The following is a 25123-nucleotide window of genomic DNA, read 5'->3' on the forward strand; positions in this document are numbered from 1 at the left end:
TAATACTTCATGTACTGTCACCAGCTCTCCGTTGCTTGTTAACAAGTAAGTTTTTATGCCAACAGTTATTTTGAGTAATTACCAATAGTGTCCAGTGCCTTTAAAGACAAGGTCTATACAGTTTGCTCACCTATTTCACAGTGTGTTCCTACATATTCACTTGTACAAGTACAGATGTAGCCATCCTCCAATAACTGACATCCGCCATTGTTCATACACGGCTGACTGTTACAGTGGTTCACTATCAGAATAACAATAACAAAATACTGAATTCAATGTTGCAAATAGTGTATAATAAAGAGTAATATGGTCAAAATTATAGTAAATATAAAAGAGATAAAAAAGTGAAACAAAATGCAACATCTAGGTCCGGGGAGAAGCACAGCTTTTGTTCCCCAGCCTATGAACAAACAGACCCAAAATACAGACAGACATTAAAATTAAGGGCTAAACAGGACAAAACAGGTGTGAGAAAATAAAGCCGTTATTATTTCCACATAAAAATTAAAAAGAGTATTTTCTTCTTCATCTTCCTTTCTAGTACAGCCTTCATGATTGAAGATAGTCACACTGCCAGACACACCCAAGGGTGAACCCCTTCTCTTTGCAATAAGTGTGTACTGGGGTCTTTTACGTGCGTTGATATTTAGTATAACAACACACAGAACCTACAGCTTTACGTCCCATCTGAAGAACGAAGCAATGGTAACGTGTCTTGCTTAAGGACACAAGTGTCACGACCGGGATTCAAACCCCCACTCTGCTGATCAGGTACAGCAGGGATAGAGTTTGGTGCTCTTAACCGCTCGGCCACGACACTTTCATTTTCTGATAGGCAATCAACTCAACTATCCAAACTCCGAACTGACGCTAAAACCAGGTCCTCAGTACCCGGGTCTCAGACATTAAGTCAAAATTCACCAACATACTGATTGAGTTATTGTATTACCTTTACTGCACAAATACATAAAAAATGACATCGGTGCAAAAGGGAAACCCTGAACAGGCACACAGGCTCACTATATGGGGACCCTTGTTTACACATCAAAAACCAAAAGACAAGGGACAAGCACAACTACAGGCAAACAACTATAAATACTATAAAAAAGTAAACATACCACAAAGAAGATGGAAAAACTACAATTTAAAATGGCAAAAAATTATTGCACACGCATGAGAAAAATATACAGGAGAACCGTTCTATCCAAATTAATCATCACTGGCTGGAAAGTAGTGGCCAGAAAAGAGAAAGAACTTGTGAGTTTCTAAGGTTGGGTGGAATTACATTCCAGGAATTGTAAATGAGGTTAAAATACAAGTTTTACATTTGATGGGAATAAGAGTGGGATACGTTTAAAAAACAAAGCATACAGGCCTGAGATTTATTTGAAGGTTAGATTGACTGTACATGTACTTACCAATGTCGCAGTTTACTCCTACAAAGCCGTTATCACAGGAACATGCGTAGGAATTATTAATGAGGGCACATGAACCTGTCACACATGGATTGCTTGCACAGTAGTCAGCTTTAAAAAAACAATAGTAATCAGATACCAGTTAAAATAATATTTGTTAACACTTAGTATTCTTCCCAACGACATATATAATTTTCATGATCATAAAATACTTTGAACAGTCTGCTTTTTTTTAACAAGATCGCTGGAACTGACCAAATTAGTCCTTTATAACAGAAATGTTGTCATAAGAGGCGGAAAAACAAAAAAACACAAAGCAGAAATGAGATTTAGGACTTTGGAATGTACTCTTCAGTAGCAGAACCTCTTCCTAAAGGGTCTGGGTACTTTTTGTAACACAAAACACAATGTCCACAGATTTACATTAAAGCCATTATACACTTTCGGAACAGATTTACAAATAACTTACAGGGTTTACAGAAGGTAATGGTAAAAGACTTCTCTTGAAATATTATTCCATGAAATGCTTTACTTTTTGAGAAAACATTAAAACAATTATCAATTCTCGACATCGAGAATTACGGATTTATAGTTAACATATGTCATGACACGGTGAAACGTGCGAAAACAAGGGTGGGTTTTCCCCATTATTTACTCCCGACTCCGATGACCGATTGAGCCTAAATTTTCACAGGTTTGTTATTTTATATATAAGTTGTGATACACGAAGTGTGGGCCTTGGACAATACTGTTTACCAAAAGTGTCCACTGGCTTTAAACTCACACAGTTTGAAGATAATGATGGTAAAGCTTCCCCTAAAATACTACTTGCTGAGGTGCTGTAGTGTTTGAGAAATGAGTAAATCAAGTCACAAAATAATTTTGGCCTCAGTGAGACAAAAATTATTTTAGCATGTAAAACATATTTCCGTGACATTGTTTTACTTATTTCTCAAAAGATTTAGCACCTCAACAAGTAATATTTTCAGGGAAGCTTTCTACTATCATTATCTTCAAACCGTGTAAGTTTAATTTAATTTGTGGACATTGTATTTTGTGTTACAAAAAGTACCCAAATCCTTTAACAGTGCTCTTTGTAACGAGAGCCAACTGTAATTGAAAAAAACGAAATCTCGCCCAAGTAAGACACCCTATTGTTGGGACCACAATGGTCCCGGTAGTTTAAATACGTGCAAGGATCGCACAGTCTGTAAGAGAATGATGGCATAAGGAAAGAGGTTACTCACTGATTTCACAATCGGATCCGAGATACCCAGCCGCACATTGACAGTTATAACCGTTGGATGTTAGCTGGCAGGTGCCTCCATTCTGACACGGCTCATCAAAGCAAAAATCAACTGTACAATCACAAAAAATATAACAGCATTAGTTCAAGCATTAACAATCACTTTTCTCTGCCTCGTGAAATAGTATACAAATAATGAATGTTTATGAGTGCAATGGTGCGAATATGTTCATGAGTTGAAAGATGGAATGTTCCATTCAACGAGGCGGAGCCGAGTTGAATAGTACTTTTCGGATGGAACCAAAAATGCACGCTGAGTGACGTAGCGTGCAATAGTACTTTTATTTGCTTACACGTGGCAGACAATCCTCCAATCAAATGGCAAGGATCTGCTTGGGTGTTATATAACATTGTTTATTGACTACTCCTTTAACATATTTTTTTTTACTGTTTTCATGAGGTATGGCAATAAATGCAAGTTTGAATGAAGGAATGCTGTATTTTTGACCATGTGTTTTGCCTAAAAACTGTCTGTTGTTAGGTCTCCTCTTCTAAAACAATGGTCGAGCGCCAATTTATTTTGACATAAGTTACGATTAAAAAGATGGAATATGGTCACATGTGCAAGCTACAAATCTTGTACACTCTCTTAACAAATATATATAGGATTTGAGGTACTGGATGGTGAGGTATCAATGTATATTGGTTTGTGGTAACACCATGTGTGTATCTACTTGCCAGGTAGAGTTGTTCTTAGGGAACTGTCTTGCTTTATTCTACTGCCGCGGAGTAGATAATCGGAGGTTCAGGAGACTTCTCAGTTCTGAACAGAACTGTCTTGCTTTTAACTATAACCAGGGCGGATGGTATAGAAAATAGACTTGGACTACTAATTTAGCTTATAGGATCGTAATAAACTGTACTGCCGCGGAGTCAGTTCTGAATTGGTCTCAACGTTTCGACTAGCTTGCTCTAGTCATCGTCAGGAGACAAATATACTTTTAAAAAATTGTACTGAACTGTTTGTTAGGTGTGCTCTGTGACTTACCGTCATCACAATCTTTTCCTGTGTAGGGATCGACACACAAACAGTTATAGCCGATGGCATCGGTAAGAAGCTGGCACGTTCCATTGTTCATGCAGGGTTTGGAAAAGCAGTGATCAACTGAGGGACAAGAAAAAGAAAGTTATCGATTTGTTATGAGAGATCACTTAATATAAGACGATCTCTACAAGGTGAGGGCTACACTTAAAGGAACGTTACAGAATTGGTAAGAAACACAAATCGTGAAGATCACAGATTTAGACCTTGTCTTTAAAGGCACTGGACACTATTGGTAATTACTCAAAATAACTGTTGGCATAAAAACTTACTTGTTAACAAGCAACGGAGAGCTGGTGATAGTCCATGTAGTATAAAACATTGTGATAAACGGCTCCCTCTGAAGTAACGTAGTTTTCGAGAAAGAAGTAATTTTCCACTAAAACATTTGAATTTGATTTCAAGACCTCAGAATTAGATTTTGAGGTCTCGAAATCAAGCATCTGAAAGCGCACAACTTCGTGTGACAAGGGTGTTTTTTTCTTTCATTATTATCTCGCAATCTCGACGACCAATTGAGTTCAAATTTTCACAGGTTTGTTATTTTATGCAATATGTTGAGATACATTGTACACCAAGTGAGAAGACTGGTCTTTGACAATTACAATGACAAGTCCAGTGTCTTTAATGAATAAACTACAAGACTTAAGCCCGGTTCATACTTCCTGCAAATGCGAATGCGATAGGAATGTTGACGTCACAAATTCGCAACGAAAAATTCGCAGCAGTTGAACACCAGTCAACTCACTTGCGAATACCACTGCGAAAGGAGGGTTGTGACGTCAAATTCACATCAAATTCGCTTCGCATTCGCATGAAGTATAAACTGGGCTCAAATACACTCAAATACACTCCAAAGGGAATACTTGTATTACTTACAGAATTCACAGTGAGTCCCAAAGTAGTCAATTTGACAGTTACAGTCATATCCATCCGAGAGTAGGCTACACATTCCTTGGTTCTGACATGGATCACTGCTGCAGAAATCAACTAAAATCATGCAGAGAGGTAAAACAAGGAGTTAATATTAAAACATACACAAATCAATATATTCATTTTTTGTTTTTTACCCATATACACTTATGTGTGTTACCACTGTATACTCAGTACTTTCCCGAGTCCTGTGAAAAAAAAATATCTTATTACTCGGTTGGGATTCGAACCCAAGACCCTTTCAATTCTAGAGCAGTGTCTTACCAAGCACCAAGGAAGTTGCAAAAGAATTTACTCCATCTGGGCTCATTTTCATAGAGATGCTTAAGCACCAGAGTTTTACTAGGTACCTAACAATTTTGCTTACTGCAAAAATGTTATTCAATAATGCTATGTGCACAGTTTGCGACTAGTTCCTACATATAGCTCATTTGTGCTAAGCAGAATTCTTTAAGGAATATTTTCTGCTTATTGGGGCCCAGGTGAAGGGATGGCCCTGAATGGTAAAGTAATCTTTGGTCTTTTAATCCCACATAAATGTAGATATATTTTATACAATTAAACTAACCCATAATATATATAGTTCCTGACACTATACGCCATGTTTATGGGCAACATGGGTTTTGCTGCGTTTTAAAGCATTCTTAATTTGTGTGACTCACCAACCAATTATGCTAGGAATTTTGCAAAACTCTGTGTGCCACATGTGGTATTTATGCATAAAACATGATGCCCATTGTGTGGGCTAACCACACATCTATAACAGTGTCGAAATGTCAAACCTTATTTTTTGGATACTCATCATAATTTGTTTTTTAAAGGAGCCCTGGAAATTAAAGCAATGGTTTAGAAATAATTATCTGCTACAAACAGTTTTCAATGAAGTTATTATTTTTTTTGTAAATTAATTTAAAATTGTTGTAATTCAGCCTTTGTGTTGCGTGGACAGTTTTTTAATAAACCAAATAGATCTGTTTATCTATCTATCTATATCTATCTAAAAGTCAAGAAATAGGTTTATATAAACAGGCCTTAACAAAAAATGACAAAATGAATTTTCAAATGAATTTTATTTTCAAAATTCAATATTGAGGAATGAGACACAACACACATAAATAAAGAAATGATACATTGCTGGTTTTGGAATTTAACCCCCCCCCCCTTTAGTTTTCAGCAAAATACAAAATGAGAAACTTGTGATCATTTTAACCAATTCAGTGGTCATATTCACAAAACCACTGAAACAACGTTCTTGCATATGGCAGTTTTTCAGGATGAAGTAATTCACAGGATGGACATTCTGTACCACAAATTTACAAAAAGTTAGCTTTTAGAATAAAAATGTTCAATTTAAGAATATTGTTCAAGCCATTACCAATCATTTATCATGCCTGAAGCCCAGTTCATACTACATTGTACCAGCGAATTCGAAGTGAACTTTGACGACACTTGGCTGTTTTCACAGCGAATGTTTCGCAGGAGTTGAACACAGTCCAACTGTTGCGAATTATTCCCTGCGCATTTGTGATGTCATCATTCGTATCGCATTCGCATTCACAGGAAGTATTAACCGGGCTTTTAAACTTAGCAGAATTCAAACAACGTGGAAAATGTGCAACTGAAAACAAGAGGTGCATGCATACCCTCACAGTTCCGTCCATTGAAATCAGCTAAACACTGACAGATGTACGAGTCGTTTGTTTGTGAGCATGTTCCATTATTCAGACAGGGGTGTGAGGCACAGGGCTCCGTGCCTGATGAGGGTGAGGGTGAGGGTGAGGTGAAGTCATGGTGTCGAGGGGAGAAGATGATGTGAATGTGAAAACAAACAACAAACAATTAAAGAAAAAGCACTGCAAAAACAAGTCAAATGTGAGTCATGCAAGATAAAACTTAAATTAAAGGAACACGTTGCCTTGGATGGGTCGAGTTGGTCTTTGAAAAGCGCGTGTAACCGTTTGTTATAAAATGCATATGGGTAGAAAGATGTTGTAAAAGTAGAATACAATGATCCACACAAACATGCCTCGAAATTGCATGGTGTTCCTTTTACCTCGTTGACTAACATGGTCGGACATTTATGGGAGTCAAAATTTTGACTCCCATAAAAGGCCGACCGTCGCACAGTAAAAAGAAAACCTCCCAATTTTGAGGCAAATTTGCGTGGATCATTGTATTCTACTTATAAAACATATTTCCAACCATTTGCATTTTATAAAAAACCGGTAACAAACGCTTTTTATTGACCAACTCGTCTGATCCAAGGCAATGTGTTCCTTTAAATTCAAGAAAATGATTGTAGAAGTCTCGGAAGTGAAATAATTGCCTTTTGCCACATGGCAATAGCTTTAATAGCGGACTGGTGGAAGTATCATGTGTGATATTGACCAACATAGTGCATGTTACACTAAATATTAGTGGGGCCTAAACATCAAGGATCTGACTTGAAATACTGGCCAAATATTGAGTGTGAATTTCTTATGAGTGCAACAATCAAACTTTGTATCCCATAATATCTGTAACTACAAATTCTAACATGCTTTTTCTTCTAGTCACATGCGCATAAAATCTTGAGTAAGAAGTAACTATACACACAACGTATAAAATCTCTCTTGTGTAAAATCTCTCTTTGGAGGAGTGTGGCTCTGAAAAGAGCCGGTGTGGTATACTTTGCTCATCTTCAGGAGAATAGACCGATCCATTAAGCTCCGACCCATTGCGTATTGACCAATCACAACGCAACGAAGGTCCGACAAATAAGGTCCGACATGGGTGCGCGTATGCTTGGCGCGAGCGGCAGAATTGTGCAGAAAGGCATTGGAGAGGCTCATGTGTTCTTGCTCACATGTGCGTCGTGGGCGGAGCCTAATGGATTGGTCTATTGCCTCCTGAAGACGAGCAGAGTAAACTATTTGAAACGTCGGGACCAACCCGGATGTTTTCAGAGCCAACACTCCCCCCAAAAGAGATTTTGCATGAGTGGCTGTACCCCGCAATTTTACTATTTCTAGTTACTTCTTATTTTCCAAGCCATGCAAAGCTTCAAACATCATTTAAAATCTCCAAGAGATAAAAAACAGGGCACAATTTCATAGAGCTGCTTAAGCACACAAAGTAACTAAGCACAACAAAATTATGTTTATCAGACTATGGTTACCAGCCAAACTACAATGTCACATCTGGTCACATGTACAATTTGTGACTGGTGCCCAACTCACATCTGCTTAGCAGAATTTGTTAAGCAATATTATGTGCTCAATGAAATTGGGCCCTGTTCTTTACACAGAATTCAACAGGATCCAGAATGTAAACTCTGTTGAATATTCAATTTAAAGGCAGTGGACACTATTGGTACATGTAATTACTCAAAATAATTATCAGCATAAAACCTCACTTGGTAACGAGTAATGGGGAGAGGTTGATAGTATAAAACATTGTGAGAAACGGCTCCCTCTGGAGTGACGTAGTTTTTGAGAAAGAAGTAATTTTCCACAAATTTGATTTTGAGACCTCAGATTTAGAATTTGAGGTCTCAAAATCAAGCATCTGAAAGCACACAACTTTGTGTGACAAGGGTGTTTTTTCTTTCATAGTTATCTCGCAACTCTGACGACCAATCAAGCTGAAAGTTTCACATTTTTTGTGTGTCATTTTATGCATATCTTGAGATACACCAAGTGAGAAGACTCGTCTTTGACAGTTACCAATAGTGTCCAATGTCTTTAAACTCCTTATCAATTAAATTTCTAGCTGCTTCTTCAGCAAAAACATAAATAGATAAACTCAGATAAAAGTAACAGAGAAAACAGCAAACAAACAAAACAGTAAAGCCCAGTTCATACTTCCTGCGAATGCGAAACGAGTTTTGACCTCACATGGCTGTTTTCACAGTGAATGTTTCGCAGGAGTTGAAATCAGTTTAACTGTTGCGAGTTATTCGTTGCGAATCTGTGATGTCAAAATTCAAATCGCATACGCAGAAGGTATGACCCGGGCTTTATTCTTTAGTAGATTATAAAATCAAAAGAGAGTTTGACCTTACCGATATCACAGTGTGTACCCAGAAAGCCATCTGAACACATACAGCTATAACCAACGAAGGGGTCTAGTGTGCACGTAGCTCCATTCTGGCAAGGATTACTGCTGCAAAAATCCTCTGTAACAAAACAAGACATCAAATTTACTAAAGGTTTTTTAAAGGCAGTGGACACTATTGGTTACTACTCAAAATAATTATTATCATGAAAACCTTTCTTGATTACGAGTAATGGGGAGAGGTTGATGGTATAAAACATTGTGAGAAACAGCTCCCTCTTAAGTAATGTAGTTTTTGAGAAAGAAGTAATTTTCCACGAACTTGATTTCGAGACCTCAGATTTAGAATTTGAGGTCTCGAAATCAACCATCTAAAAGTACACAACTTAGTGTGACAAAGGTATTTTTTCTTTCATAGTTATCTCGCAACTTTGACGACCAATTTGGTTTAAATTTTCACAGGTTTGTTATTTTATGCTTATTGTGGGATACACCATGTGAGAAGACTGGTCTTTGACAATTAACAAAGGTGTACCTTCCCTTTAACAGATGAATATTAAACGAGATAAAAAATAACAATTGTGGTTTTACCCATATACACCAATGTGAGTTATTATAATAATAATAATAATAATATCAAAGTCTTATATAGCGCTTGTATCTACCAAGTACAGAAAGAGAGGTTATTGCAGGTTATGAATTCTGAGACCCAATTATGTAGCACCTTATAAGGGTTTACAAGGTGCTACGGCGCATACAGCAGCCACAGCCAGGAACACCGGGGCGAAGCCCTTCTCGTTTCGATAAGTGCACTGGGTGCTTTTACATGCGTTACACAAAACATGGGACCAACGACTTTACGTTCCATCCAAAGGACGAGGCAATGGTTATGTGTCTTGCTCAAGGACACAGTGTCACGGCTGGGGATTCGAACCCACACTCTGCTGATCAGAAACACCAGAGTTTGAATTCGGTGCTCTTAACCGCTCGGCCAAGACACTTCCACGTGTGTTAGCACTGTATACTCAGTACTTTCCCGAGCTCTTTGAAAAAAATAACAGGTATATGTACATGTATAACACACAGGTTGGATTCGAACCCAGGCCCTTTGCAATTTTAGAGCATATTTGAAGCCAGCCCAGGAGAGGATAAGGGGAGTCTGGAACCAAACATCCCATAATGATATAGTAAGAGGTCTTACCTATTTCACAATGGGTACCCAGGTAGCCAGCTTCACACTGGCAATCATACCCCTGTCCACCAGAAGTCCGCCTAGTACATGTTGCATTATTCTGACATGGATTGCTGAAACAATAGTCAACTGAAATGACAACGAATAAACTAGTGTTAAAAAACAATCATATCAATGAAAAATTGAAGGATTAATGTAAATACATGTACCACAACCCGGGAGAATGATCACAAATTGAAGTTTAAATACCACAAAGGCTTTTTCTCATACACAATATCAACTTCTACCCTCGCAGGTACCCGTTTATACCCCTGGGTGAAGAAAAACGAATATAGTAAAGTATCTTGCTCAAGGACACAAGTGTCACGACCGGGATTAGAATAATAATAATAACCGTATTTATAACGCGTCTTTTGCCAAAGGATACAAAGCGCCAGGTATTATTACTGCAAGGAGTTGGGCGAATTTTGAGATATAAGACCTAATCCATGTAATGGTTTACAAGGTGCTGTGGCGCAATATGCTGCCAATCCAGCCAGGAACCCACAATGCACTGACTTAAAGACACTGGACACCTTTGGTACTTGTCAAAGACAGTCTTCTAACTTGATGTATCTCAACATATGCATAAAATAACAAACCTGTAAAAATTTGAGCTCAATCGGTCGTCGAAGTTGCGAGATAATAATGGAAGAAAATACACCCTTGTCACCTGAAGTTGTGCACTTTCAGATGCTTGATTTCGGGACTTCAAAATCTAATTCTGAGGTCTTAAAATCAATTTCGTTGAAAATTACTTCTTTTTAAAAAACTATGTTACTTCAGAGGGAGCCGTTTCTCACAATGTTTTATACTATCAACAGCTCTCTAATGCTCGTCACCAAGTAAGTTTTTATGCTAACAATTATTTTGAGCAATTACCAATAGTGTCTTGTGCCTTTAACCACCAGTACTTGAATTTAATGCGCTAGACCACTAGGCCATGACACCCATTGTTTCGTCTTGTACTTACCTGTTCCGCATCTCTGACCCAGAAACCCATCTACACAGTGACACGTGTACTTATCTAAAAGTATCTCACACGTTGCTCCGTTGAGACAGGGATTACTGAAGCAAAAATCCACTAGGGAAACAAAGGGGAAATAAACAAAGATGGGATCAAATTATGGGATACACTGTAATTGGTTTGCGGTAACACCATGTGTGTATCTACTTGCCAGGTAGATTGTCCACAGGACTCGGGAAAGTACTGAGTAATAATAATAATAATAATAATAATAATAAACAAGACATTTATAGAACGCCTTTTACCAGAGGATGCAAAGCGCTGGAAAATGAAAAGAACAGAGAGCCAGAAGGGCAGGGTTGGGGGGGGGGGGGTACACTGGAGAAACCCAGATTACATGCGAGCACAGAAAAGATGAGTCTTGAGGGCCTTTTTAAAAGGGGTGAGACCAGTTGAATCGGTGAGTAAACAGTGCATCGGTGTATGGGTAAAACCAAAATTAATATTCTTTATCCCCGATGCAAATTTAACATCTCTTATATCGTTGCAGTACCAGCTGCCTCTAGCTACCGGGCAACCTCGGTAGTCTAGTTGGTAAGACACTGCTCTAGAATTGCAAGGGTCGTTGGTTGGAATCCCACCCGAGTAACATGCCTGTGATATTTTTTCACAGGACTCGGGAAAGTACTGAGTAAACAGTGTATCCATGTATAATATCTCTTTTGAGGGAAGACGAGTAGAGTATACTGTCAAAAAGTCAAGAAAATACCGATTCTTTTCAGAACCAACACTCCCTCAAAAGAGATATTACATGGTTGTAACCGCAAGTTTAATCATTTAGTTTTTATAGTTACAATGTACTTATTACTGAATGTCAATGTTTCAATGAACTATACACACATGCCTGTGATATTTTTGTTCGCAAGACTCAGGAAAGTACTGCTAACCGACAATGGTGTATGGGTAAAAAAAAAAATTAATTCTTTATCCCCGATACAAAATTTAACATCTATTATACACACAAATTACCATACCTTGAGCACAGTTGAAACCCAGGAACCCAGGTAGACATGTACATGTGTAGTTAGCGTCAGTATCTCCTAACATGACGTTACAAGTACCTCCATTGTTACATGGATTACTGAAGCATGGATCGGCTGTGGAATTCAAAGATTTCATTTATAGATATTAAAATCAACATCATTCAGCACAACAAATTGTACAGGGACTATAAATAATTCGCTTCTAGGCTTGTTTTGGGATGCACTTGCACAAAGAGCTCTTTTTAAATGTTAATAGTAATATTAAATAATAATAATATCGAAGTCTTATACAGCGCACATATCTACCAAGCAAGGTACACAAGGCGCTGAGTACATACAAACTTTCAGAAAGATACATGTAGGTTATTGCAGTGATGAATTCTGAGACCAAATTATTTGGCACCTTATAAGGGTTCGTCTCGTAACTTTTACATTTTCTGCCCCAAATTGTAAATGGCCTGACATTCCGACCCTAGCAGAGTCTTTCTCAAAGGCTTACATTTTCTGATCATTTTTTAATGACTTTAATCTCATTTTGTTGAGGTAGTGAAATCTCGGAAAAAGGAGGTTTAAAAAGGGCGGGAAAATTAAGTCCAGCATGCAAATTCCAAAAATCGGGTCAAAAAGTTGACCAATACAAATTACACTGACCAATAGGTATTATAAAACATTAGACTGTTCACAAATCCTTCCTGTATTCAACTATTGATGCCCATTTCTTTTGCATTGATCTTCTTCATGTGTAACTCATATACAACATGTACAAGGATCCAAAGGATTCATGGAAGTAAGATTCATGCTAGACTTGCACAGGTACTCTGGTTTCTGAGAAAATTACCAAAGTGTAACATACACTATACTTTTGATATAAACAACTTTTTTTTAATGATGAAGTTTTGGTGACTCTAATCTTATTGTGTTGAAGCAGTAAAGTCTTGTAATAATAATTTATAATAGTGCATTTCGATTTAAACTTCTTTGTAAAATGAAATCACACAACTAGAAGTTTGGTTATACACACAAAACCCAAAATAATTATCATTCAATATTTTTGTATCTTAGGGGCCATTCATAATAATCAATGTTAAAAAAATTCAATATTTTTTCGAAATTGTGGGTGGGTCAAAAGAAATAACTGAATATCGAAATTCATGATTTTTTGGGTTTTTTTTTACATGATAAAGGCTGCTCGATCTGCTCTATGTTGGAGTCCTTTGACCTGATAAATCTGCATCATTTGAGGCATTAGTTTGTTCTTTAGTGCGAAATGTTTTAACATTTACTATTATGAATGGCCCCTCAGGAAATACTATAAAAGATTATAATGAAAGAGTACTACGTACAAATACTCAAGAAATTAACTTTTTGCAAAATGGGAACAAAATGTTGGATAGGATGTTATGACAAGTCTTCAAGAAATAGAAACTGAGAGTGAAAACAAATTCAGGGAAGAAAAACTGTGCGGGTCAAACTGAAATCAGTGAGATAACCAAAATTATACATGAAAACAACTTTTCAAAATTGATGGAAATTTGTATTTTCTTTTTCATAGATACTGTTACAAAATTAGTCAGTATTTGAATACAAATGGCATTTGAGGCATTGCATGTTGATTTGTGGTAACACCATGTGTGTGCCAGGTATACATTGTATTTTGTTCTTTAGAGAACTGTCTTGCTTTGTATTCTACTACCACAAAGTAGATTTGGGGAATTCAATTCTAAAAGAGCTGTCCTGCTTTTAAACTACTACCTTGGGTGGAAGGTTAAAAATCAGCCTTATCTACTAAAGCTTAGGCCACATAATAAAAAAAATTGTTGCTCGTCCTTTTTTTTTGCGAATGGGGGAGGGAGAGAGTTTTTTTTTTTTTTTTTTTTTTTTTTTTTAAAGTTTTGTTAACATGCCAAATATGAAATCAAGAATAAAAAAATAATCACAATCTATACTATTAAAAGCGTAACCTGCGCCATCTTGGATTGAAAATTAGAAGGTCCAGTGGTATGGCATCCTTGTGGAATCCAACACGGTTGTTTGTGTGGAATTCAATACGTTTGTGTGGTTTCAGACGTCGGGTTGCAAGTCTGCAAAACCCAGATCCAAACTCGCACTTACAAGTCATGTGATTGGAGGAAGTTTGGGCGGCGACCGTGCGTCAACCACTGGTCGATGTTGTTACCAGACTTCCTAGAAATCTTTCTGACAGGCGACTCATTGGACAGTGTTTCGCAGATGGTGCTCCGGATTGGTTCATTCATTGCCCCTTGAACGCCCACCCGCCATTCGATCCGCCCTTTTTGGTCAGGTTACTTTTGTGTTGTACTAAGCATGGTTCTCCGGATTGGTCCATTCATTGCCGCGCAGGGTCGAAAGGGTCGAAGAGGCTGGGTGCCAGGACAAATCCGAAACCAATCTCACGAATTTGACCGAATTTGCATTGAATGGATTAAGTACCGTAGATTGATGTTTCGCAGGTGACCATGTGTCAACCACTGGTCGACGTTGTTATCAGACTTCCTAGAAATCCTTCTGCGGGTGACTCATTTGTTGAAAAGATTAAATGGAGAATATTTATAAAAAAGCATTCACTTCCAAACGGCATGAGAATTATCATGATGAACAAGGATGGGATCAAACGGAAGCTTAATAATTTGGAAACATTGGGTAGGGCCGTCTATAGGTTGGAAGGTGTCTAAGGGAACTTTACAATTAATAACATTTTGGGGGTGGGGGGGGCCTCACACAAAGAGCCATTCTGGTCAGTGTATTGTGAGTGGTGTGTTGTCTGGTTTGAGACAGGCCACCTGTTGCTTGGTGAAGAAGGTCGCCGTGGGACCACTTTAGGTTGACAGTGGGTGGCGACCTTGGACCTTTTGCCAGTAAACTCAAATGGGTACATGAATACCGTTTTAGAATACGGTCTGTTCATGGAGATATAATGTTGCAGTTTCAGAGTTTAACCATGGCGGTAGAATTGTGAAACCATTCCTTACTCTATGGTGAAACTTATACACACACGTCAAAGGCTGTTTTGAAGCTGTAAAAAAAAGAACTTTGCTTTGCATTTGGTCAAAGTTGTTAAGCAAAACGACATTAAGTTTCCTTTTGAATAAGTCCATTCACAAAATTGGTTAGAGCAGTGTGTCGGTCAGGTCTCAGAATGTACATTTTGCCAAATCCATTATGAAGATTAATTTAGCCATCGGCCCGTCGGGTTGGTTACTGATGGAGATAATATTAACAAAAGAGACCTCGTAAGGCTGAATGGGGTACATTTTTAGGAGTTTGTCTATTGACCCAAACTGGACATAACAAACCCTAAACATGACTTGACATGCTTTCTGAAAGTGAAATAAGTTAGAGAAAATTAAGGAGTGGGGACGAATGTATCGTTTTTATTTAGTTTGTACGATATAGGGTTCCAGAGATATGGGATATGGAGGTTTGTTCCTAGAGCAGCGTGAACATGAACGCGGTCAGAAATTGTGTCGTTTGTCGTTCAAATTTCGCGAGATGCAATAAGCCCAAAGTGACAATAAAACAAAACCAGACCTGCCAAGTCTCACGCATTAGGCGTGAGACTCACGCATTTGGGCTCTGTCTCACGCTCACACGCACATCAACCATTATTGGGGCGAGATCGGGAAAAAAAATTAACGACATTTTTTGTACAAAATTTGTACAAACAGAGCGCAAATTTGCAGATTGCGCACGCTTTTGCTCATCCAGTAGGTTCAGCTCAAATTCGGCAGAGCGCAAAACGCTTATTGCGCACAAGTTTGTTCCGATTCTTTTAGCAAATTCGTTGAAATGCGCTCCACTAGCGAAGACACAACAGGCAGAAGAAGTGAGCGATTGATTTTGGACATCATTTTTAGTCTATTTTTTTCAAGTTTGGAAGGATATAATCTGACACAATCGAACCTCCACATTAACAATCAACATCTCCTGTGTACCTCAAGTGAGTTTTAATTATTCTGAGGAGGCTTTTGATGCATTATGAAACACTTTTTGTCCACAATTAAATTTCACATTGTTTTATTTATTTGTAAAAAAAAAAAAAAAAAAAAAGGTTGGGCGGCGATTTAAAAAGGCCTTCTTAAACTGGCAATTTTTTTCCGGGGGGATGGGGGTTGAGCTTTGAAAAATCTCACACATAGCTAGCCTCTGGACTTGGCATCTCTGCCTGCAAAACACTTTTTTGACGTTCACGTTAAGTGCTCCCGTTATACATGCAGCCTATTGACCAGAAAGTTTACAAGACCAATTCAGATGAGAATAAACTAAAAAGAGGCCTACGCTCTTACCACCCCCGCCCCCCCCCCCCCGAAAAAAAACAGTAGATAAATTAGATTTGTGGCACACAGCATGTTCCAAAAACTCCCTTTACTTATAGTGCTGTAGCAACGCTATGTATCGTGGGACGTAAAAATGTCATTTTTGACGATGTTTTTTAAAAAGGAAATGCAAGCATTATGAATGTATATTGAGTGTGTGGAGAAAGTTTTGGTAGTGTAGTACAAAAGAAACTTTAGTTATTGCTGGCTAACGGTCAGTTTCACCTATCAACGCTGATTTGAAAAACGTGTAACGTTAGGGAGGCCCAACATATTAGACCCCTATAAGGATCACGGGGGAGCCTTATAGTTTCTAGATGCATAAGGTACGTTGTCTAACCCAAAACGAGGTGGGTACAGCCACTGCAAGTAGTGGTGGACGTGCGAAATAGCTTCATTTTGGGTTAGAATTATGACGCCATGCATAAATATTGAGAGAGGCGTATAACACCCTCACCCACATTTCGAAATATTTGTGTAAAGGATTTTTATATCCTAGCGGGGTGCCGCGCGAAGCGCGGCATCCCGCTAGTCACTATAAAACAGAGAGTTTGTGTGTTATTGATGTTTTCAATAGTTTTGTCAAACAAATTTAACTCCTAGATGACATTTTCTGTAAACTTTTTCAAACAACTAAGCACAGTGTAGCCCAGGTAAATATTTGAAGAATTTTTCTTGCTTTGCCAACATGAATAAAAACCTTCTTAAAACGTCTTTTCAAACCAGTATGTTTTGAAAAAATATCAGCTGAAAGTTTTTTATGATTTAAAAAAAATATATAAAAAATTTAAAAATAAATGGGGTCGGGGGGGTTTTGAACGGTGTCGGGCGGGGACGATCAACAATTTTTTTATGTGGATCATTATTAACTTCACTCCCGCGAAGTGAGTTCTTAGTTTGTCTCAACGTTTTTGACTAGCTTGCTCTCATCATGGTCACGAGACTGTAACAAAAAAAACAGTCAGGCAAAAGAGTAGCAGTTGAACATAGAAAGACAGTTGTCTAAAGAACAACTCTACCTGGCAAGTAGATACACACATGGTGCTACCGCAAATCAACATATTAATTGTATTCAGTCCACCAAAGGGGCAAAACAAAGGGCAAAACAAACAGTCTAATGTGTTGCTTAAATCTTAAAAAAATTTCAGGAACGGTGGAGTTTCTGCATACCCTCGCAATTTAATCCAGACCATCCATGAAAACAATCACACGAATAAGACAATCCATTCTCACGGCATGTTCCATTGTTCTTACAAGGGGTGGACAGACATGGGCGGAAGGCTGTGATGGAATAACAAGTGTAATGTGAAAAACAAAGTGCTGTGGTGAATGGTGAAATAGATGATATTCAAAAACCAATATAATTGTAAAACACTAAGTGAATCAAACAAAACAGATCTCTAATAAGGTTGTGTAGAGCCCTTTTCACACGGGAGCATTTTAGCAAGGGTCCCTTGTTAAAATTTGGGCATGGTTGCAATATTTTACGAATGATTTGGTCTCATGTGAAAGGACAACAAGTCAAAAATATCGCTAGCAGAAGAATATTTTCGTCGGAAAGGGACCTCCGACCAAAATTTAGAAATGATGACAAGATTTCACTAGGAACCTTGGATTGTAAAAACTATGTTGTCCGTTGATACGAAGTGCAACTTGTAAAATTTCACAACCATGCTAAAATAAAGCAAGGGACCGCTGCTGATTTGCTGTTGTGTGAAAAGGGCTTAGGACATGCAAGAGAAATGGAGGGAAGACGGACTTATTTAAGTCAAACTTGAGGAAAATTAACAAAAAACTATTGAAATTAATTGACAGCATACAAATGCTCATCCTGGATTTATGGAAAGTAAACACGACAAACATCCAGTGGATACATATAACCATTGATAAAATAACTTGACGTGTTTCTATACAACATAAACAACTTTTTAAGTTATCAAATAATAAACCATAAGGTAAACTGACTGGGTAAATTTTGAATGATTGTGGGTTTGAAAAATAAAAACTGACTACAGAACCCATAACGATTTCCAGATTAATGTGCTCAACAAACTGAGCTATCTAGTCCTATAGTGGCATCTCCCTTTTTTGCCAATATCTTTGTCCGGGGGTGCCAGTCAGAATTCTTGCATGATGTCTAAAATTGGGTTTCAGCAAGATTTTGAAAAAAGGGTGTTCAAATTTGTGTTTAAAAATACCTAGTTTCTAAAGTGCTATCTTCACCTTTTTTGTCACATATTAAAATTTACAATTGATAATTAATGGTATATATACATGTATGTACTTATCAAAGTACATTAAGCAAATGTGCATAATTTCAAAGAATTTGTCTAAATCTGTGCAAAATGCATGCAAAACATTAACAAACAAGTTAGGAGTTCATGCAAAGATTTACATTTAAGTTTACAGATACGAGAAATGATTTAAATCCAAGGACATGCAAGACACTGTATAAAAATAAAGTTGGTTACCAATTTCACAGTTGGTACTCAGCCATCCTTCAGGGCAAGCGCACTCGTACCCAGGGTTTGTGTTTGTACATGTAGCAGCATTCTGACATGGATCACTCAGACAAGCATCCTCTGTGAAGAAATAGAATGAAAAACAAGGAGTGGAAAAGAAGTTCATATAAACATTGGAAACATCATTCAGACGTAGATATTTGTAGTTTCATTTTTAAAAAGAGGAAATGACCAAGTTATCAAGTTCTCTTAAGCGTTTTTAAGTTGGGCATGGCACGTACACCATGCTTGCTGTGGTGTTTTTTTTTATCAGTAATACTTATTGATACATCCATAATGTTCAATAATCTATAACGATTTTTTGTTATATATTTTGTTTTAATTATTATTTATGATTTGTGGCCCAACTTCAACAACTGTTTAACATCATGTGAGTATTGTAATGTACAATAAACCAAATTGAAATGAATTACACAACAACTACAATATAGAAAATTTACCTTTGCAAAATTCTTATCCGCCAATTTTTTTTCAACAAAAAGATGCACAAATGCTGTCCAATTTCTAATTAAAGACATTGGACACTATTGGTAACTGTCAAAGACTAGTCTTCAAAGTTGGTGTATCTCAACATATGCATAAAATAACAAACCTGTGAAAATTTGAGCGCAATCGGTCATCAAAGTTGCGAGATATTAATGAAAGAAAAAAACACCCTTGTTACACATAGTTGTGTGCGTTTAGATGGTTGATTTCGAGACCTCAAATTCTAAACTTGAGGTCTCGAAATCAAATTAATGGAAAATTACCCCTTTCTCGAAAACTATGTCACTTCAGAGGGAGCCGTTTCTCACAATGTTTTATACCATCAATCTCTCCCCATTACTCGTTACCAAGTAAGGTTTTATACTAACAATTATTTTGAGTAATTACCAATAGTGTCCACTGCCTTTAAAGGGTCTAAAGTAAGATACATGTAAATATGTTTAAATATGCATTTATGTTTTATACCATCAATCTCTCCCCATTACTCGTTACCAAGTAAGGTTTTATACTAACAATTATTTTGAGTAATTACCAAAAGTGTCCACTGCCTTTAAAGGGTCTAAAGTAAGATGCATGTAAATATATTTAAATATGTATTCTTCTATTAGGACTCCCTGGTAGCGCTACAGTTGCTTTTGTTGGGTGCCTGAAGAGGCAGCCATGTAGGGAAATTAGAACTGCCGTGACTGCCACACTGACATTAGTCATACATGAATTCATTCATTAATTATTGTTATCAAGTGCTTGTTCGTGTTGCAGAACGTGTTTTTTGTTCGTACTTTTTGTTCTATTTTCCCATCATCGGCCGTTTCAGCCACATCAATAATTATGCAGCAATTATACAGTGAAATTTTTTGCAATAAAAATATGGAACTCGACCCGATGATGGTTGATAGAAAATCCTATATAAAAAGGGGAAGCCGTAACCGCTTTCCATGAGCTGAAGCGATATGATTGGGCATGCGCGTGGCCAGACTCTTTTATGGAATTTCTTGAGAGATTTCAAAATAAAATGGTAACTCAAAGATAAAGATTGAATTCCTCACCTATTTCACAATTTGTGCTTGTCCAGCCAGTCTCACAATTACACACATAATTACTCAGGCCATCCAGAATACACGTTGCATTATTCTGACATGGGCTCGGCAAACATGGATCATCTGAAAGAAAAATGGAAACATTTAACATATAATATTCACTTTGAAATTCTAGAGCAGGTCGTGGGTTTGAATGCCACCCGAGTAATATGCCTGTGGTTGTGTTCACAGAGCTCGGGTACATGTGTGTAAGTATTGAGTATAAAGTGCTAACACACATCGGTGTATATAGGTTAAAACCAAATGAATATTTTTTATCCCTGATGCAAATTTAACATCTTTAAATTTAACGTATAGTCGCAGCAGTAAAGATATGGAATGGTCTTCCACGTTACGTTCAGGGAGCTGTCACAACTGATACATTCAAAATCAGCACTCAAAACACATCTGTTCAACATCCACAACTAATCATTGCCTTTGACATTATTTAGATTCGGACATGTGAATTTGACCACAGAGCATAATAACTATAACTATTTTATAAGATACCACGAGCAGTGCACTTGGAGCTCAGCTGACTAGGGTGCAGATTTTTTTAGCAAGCGCCATGAGCACCTGCATAGGCGGATCCTGGCACTATACACTACACATCTGTTCAACATCCATACCTAATCATAATAATAATAATAATAACAACCGCATTTGTATAGCGCCTAACACCTCCAAAAGAAAGTCTCTAAGCGCTCAGAGGAACCAAAAGAATAATTAAGTATAAGATAATTTGAATAGATGTGTTTTGATATTTAATGGACTTTACTCATTTTTGAATGTTCACTCAAACAAGTTGTTTTGAACTGTTGTTTACCTACATTTAATGGATCACTGTTTATTATTTGTTTTACCGGACTTGTTGAACATTGAAATCAACTTCATATTTAGTGGGGAGGAATTGTGATATATTTGCTTTGGCCCACTTGGTTACACCCAGCTCATAAATATTAAGTACTGTCTACTTTGCATACAGCTCATGTCAAAGGTCACACCATGACCTGCATTCCCAGGTATAGTTAATAAAACGTTTTTCCATTATGGCAGCTCCTTTGCACAGTGTGTGGATTATTGTCTACCATCCCACGCGAAATACACTACAACTGCACTATACAGGACTTTGATTCCCATTCATTCAATCCACTTCAATTCAAACTTACGCCTCGGCTGTCCAGTGGCGAAAAGGTAGCCAATGGATCAACCAGATCTATAATAAGGGAATCAATGTGTGGTGAAGAGGTTTTCAACTAGTGGTTTAAACCCGCACTGATGCCTGAACTTGATACGTCTCGGTAAATTATCAAGAACAAGGCCTCGGCGGGTTTAAACCACTAGTTGAAAACCGATTCAACACACTTTGATTCCCATTCATAAATACCTTTTCAGTCAAAAAACATCAACACTTCTTGGTCAAAAGGTAAAATAAATGCAAAAATTATAATTCTTCAATGATTTCTTTCAACACAACACCCCTCCAGCTATGAAACGGTAAGGCCCTCGGGTAAACAACTCCTTATAAGGAGATGATGTGCGCGTCGCGCGTATCGCGTGATGTGGCACAGCTGTTTCAGCCGTTGCTCTCGACCAATAGGAATGAAGAAACTGTCTAATAAGCGCTGGTGCAAGCTCGCGTGTCATGCCCATGTTATAACACTTGTATCATCCGTTCAAACAACCCCTTGTGATGCCCTCTCGACCAATCAGAATGGATAAACTGTCTTAGGTATTTATGAATATAAAACAACTGTATTTATAACACGCCTTTTTCCAAAGGATACAAAGCGCCAAGTATTTACTGCAAGGTGAGTGGGACAATGTTTGCATTAAGAGACCTAATCCTTAGCACCACGTAATTTTACAAGGTGCTGCCACGGTGCAATATGCTGCCAATCCAGCCAGGAAAACACCGAGGCAAACCACTTTGTTTTTCGAAGAGTGTACTGGGTTCTTTTATGTGTGTTTACACATCACAAGAAACCAACCAGGTTTTACGTCCCATCCAGAGGATGAAGCAATGGCTAAGTGTCTTGCTTAAAGACACAATTATCACAGCTGGGATTCAAACCCACACTCTGCTGATCAGAACCACCAGACAATAATAACAACAATAATAATAACAAATTCTTATATAGCGCATTTCAATATAAACCGTATCAATGCGCTTTACATTAGTCCCCTGGTCATTGGGCCAATAAACATCCCTTTAATCTTTCTCAGCTCCCATTAGGGAGTATACAGCCCCGAGCTGCCATGGCACTCCGAAAGCTTTTCATTCACAATATCAACCTCTACCCTCGCATGTACTCATTTATACCCCTGGGTATGAAGAGAAGCAATTATAGTAAAGTATCTTGCTCAAGGACACAAGTGTCACGACCGGGATTCGAACCCACACTCCGGTGACTTAGCACCAGAACTTTAATCTGATGCTCTTAACCACTCGGCCACAACACTTCCACAAAGCAATGGGATTTTGAGCAGGATTTTCTTCATTTTTCAAGACTTTCAAGTTTCCTGATTTTATTTACATAATACTTTTTATTGTTTTAATTGTAATCATTGCACCACTAACCTGTTGGTGTGGAAAATGATTCTGGGACAAAAATACAAATTGTAGTCTGAAGACCAATGGTCTGAATATTTCGACCCCATCTCTATTGCTTGAGTTTTCTGAAAAAATGATTAGCTATCATAGGGAAGTGCCTCTCGTTAATGGCTAAATTTATGGCGATTATCTTTTATAGGATGAACAAATTAATTTCTGGAGGTGTTCATTATTTATTTCCTCCTTCACAGTTGACGTGTACATCGCAATGATGATGAAACTGTGATGAAATGGCAAATAAGTAGCTTTATCTTCAAGTTGGCTTGAATCCTTGATTCTGATTAGTCGATCCATAGCAACAAGAGTGTGATTTAAACCTATAATATTGCACAGCCCATATCACACCCTGCGTCCTGTGTGTTCTAACTGCGCGCCAAGTTTGCTTGAAGCGTTCCATATGGGACACAGAAGCGCTATATTTATCCTTATATCCACTTGCGCTTGTGTAATAACTTTTATTGACAGATATTGATGTTTAACGGTAAAAACCCTTATTTTTATACAATAACAAGACCGATGTATTTTGGATAAACGCGGCACAGGATTCGATGTAAGGTAAAACCAAAATTAACATCATGGTTTAATTGTGTTTGTAGAAAAAGCGTATCATCAAAATAAAACTAGATACAGGCATTGGTATACATGTTTTGTTGAAGTTAAAGGAACACGTTGCCTTGGATCGGACGAGTTGGTCTATAAAAAGTGTTTGCAACCGTTTGTTATGAAATGCATGTGGTTAGAAAGATGTTTGAAAAGTAGAATATAATGATCCACACAAGTATCACTCAAAATTGCGTGGTTTTCCTTTTACGTCGCAAACTAACACGGTCGGCCATTTATGGGAGTCAAAAATTTGACTCCCATAAATGGCCGACCGTGTTAGTCGACGAGGTAAAAAGAAAACCACGCAATTTCGAGGCATATTTGTGTAGACCATTGTATTCTACTTTTACAACATCTTTCTACCCATATGCATTTTATAACAAACGGTTACAGAACACTTTTCAAAGACCACAACTCGACCCATCCAAGGCAACGCGTGTTCCTTTAATGACAGTCGTCTGTTATGTATACCATGTTTAATTTCCCCATCACAGTTGACTTGTTAACATTTTAACATTAATGATGGCGGCATTGTTAAGCTCTCACCAAGCTCATTTGTAACCGATAAACATGTAATTTTCTTTCACCATGATGATACTGTACAAAAACTAATGCCTTGGCAATTAATCAGTATGAGCATTTGATGCCGAGTTTTAATTAAAAGCCTTCAGAAACTACTGTGCTCATTTTAACCTTTTGAAAAATAATCGCCATAAAAAATTATTTATTTGTTTCCTTGGAAACACCTCTGACAGCGAAATTATCTGTTTGTACTCAAAGACAGTATAACGAAAAGGCAAAAACTGTACGTAATTGTTTAGTTTTGGGTACCTCGCTTGGCTGGCAGTAAAGTCAATTTGTTAAGAGATGGTCTGCAAAATGTTGGCGACCAAACTGCTTGGTGTTGTCGGTATATTTATGATGGCGAACGGGCGGTGTTGGAAGAAGGCCCCCAGCACCGGAGGGACACCTACCAGAGGGATACCTACCGGAGGGACACCTACCGGAGGGACACCTACCGGAGGGACACCTTCCGGAGTGACACCTTCCCGAGTGACACCTTCCCGAGTGACACCTTCCCGAGTGACACCTTCCGGAGTGACACCTACCGGAGGGACACCTACCGGAGGGACACCTACCGGAGTGACACCTACCGGAGGGACACCTACCGGAGGGACACCTACCGGAGGGACACCTACCGGAGGGACACCTACCGGAGGGACACCTACCGGAGGGACACCTACCGGAGGGACACCTACCGGAGGGACACCTACCGGAGGGACACCTACCGGAGGGACACCTACCGGAGGGACACCTACCGGAGGGACACCTACCGGAGGGACACCTACCGGAGGGACACCTACGGGAGGGACAACTACCGGAGGGACACCTACCAGACGAACACCTACCGGAGGGACACCTACCAGTGAGACACCTTCCGGTGGGACACCTACCGGTGGGACACCTACCGGAGGGACACCTACCAGTGGGACACCTACCAGTGGGACACCTACCG

General features: G+C 38.3%; 1 protein-coding gene across 1 annotated transcript in view; it reads right to left on the bottom strand.

Annotated features, from left to right (window-relative positions):
• The window catches only part of LOC139952080 (uncharacterized), a 108887-nt gene that overhangs the window by 50602 nt on the left and 33162 nt on the right, over positions 1-25123 (bottom strand). Inside the window, exons 15-27 of the mRNA XM_071951030.1 lie at positions 20361-20474; positions 18778-18888; positions 17477-17587; positions 11964-12086; positions 10936-11046; positions 9933-10052; positions 8739-8852; positions 6340-6450; positions 4643-4753; positions 3710-3826; positions 2663-2773; positions 1419-1526; positions 131-241 (exon numbers count right to left, since the gene is read on the bottom strand). Of these exons, the coding sequence (XP_071807131.1) occupies positions 131-241; positions 1419-1526; positions 2663-2773; positions 3710-3826; positions 4643-4753; positions 6340-6450; positions 8739-8852; positions 9933-10052; positions 10936-11046; positions 11964-12086; positions 17477-17587; positions 18778-18888; positions 20361-20474 (1473 nt within the window). The remainder of the gene's footprint in view (positions 1-130; positions 242-1418; positions 1527-2662; positions 2774-3709; positions 3827-4642; positions 4754-6339; positions 6451-8738; positions 8853-9932; positions 10053-10935; positions 11047-11963; positions 12087-17476; positions 17588-18777; positions 18889-20360; positions 20475-25123) is intronic.

This window comes from Asterias amurensis, chromosome 20, assembly GCF_032118995.1.
Source record: "Asterias amurensis chromosome 20, ASM3211899v1".
NCBI lineage: Eukaryota > Metazoa > Echinodermata > Asteroidea > Forcipulatida > Asteriidae > Asterias > Asterias amurensis.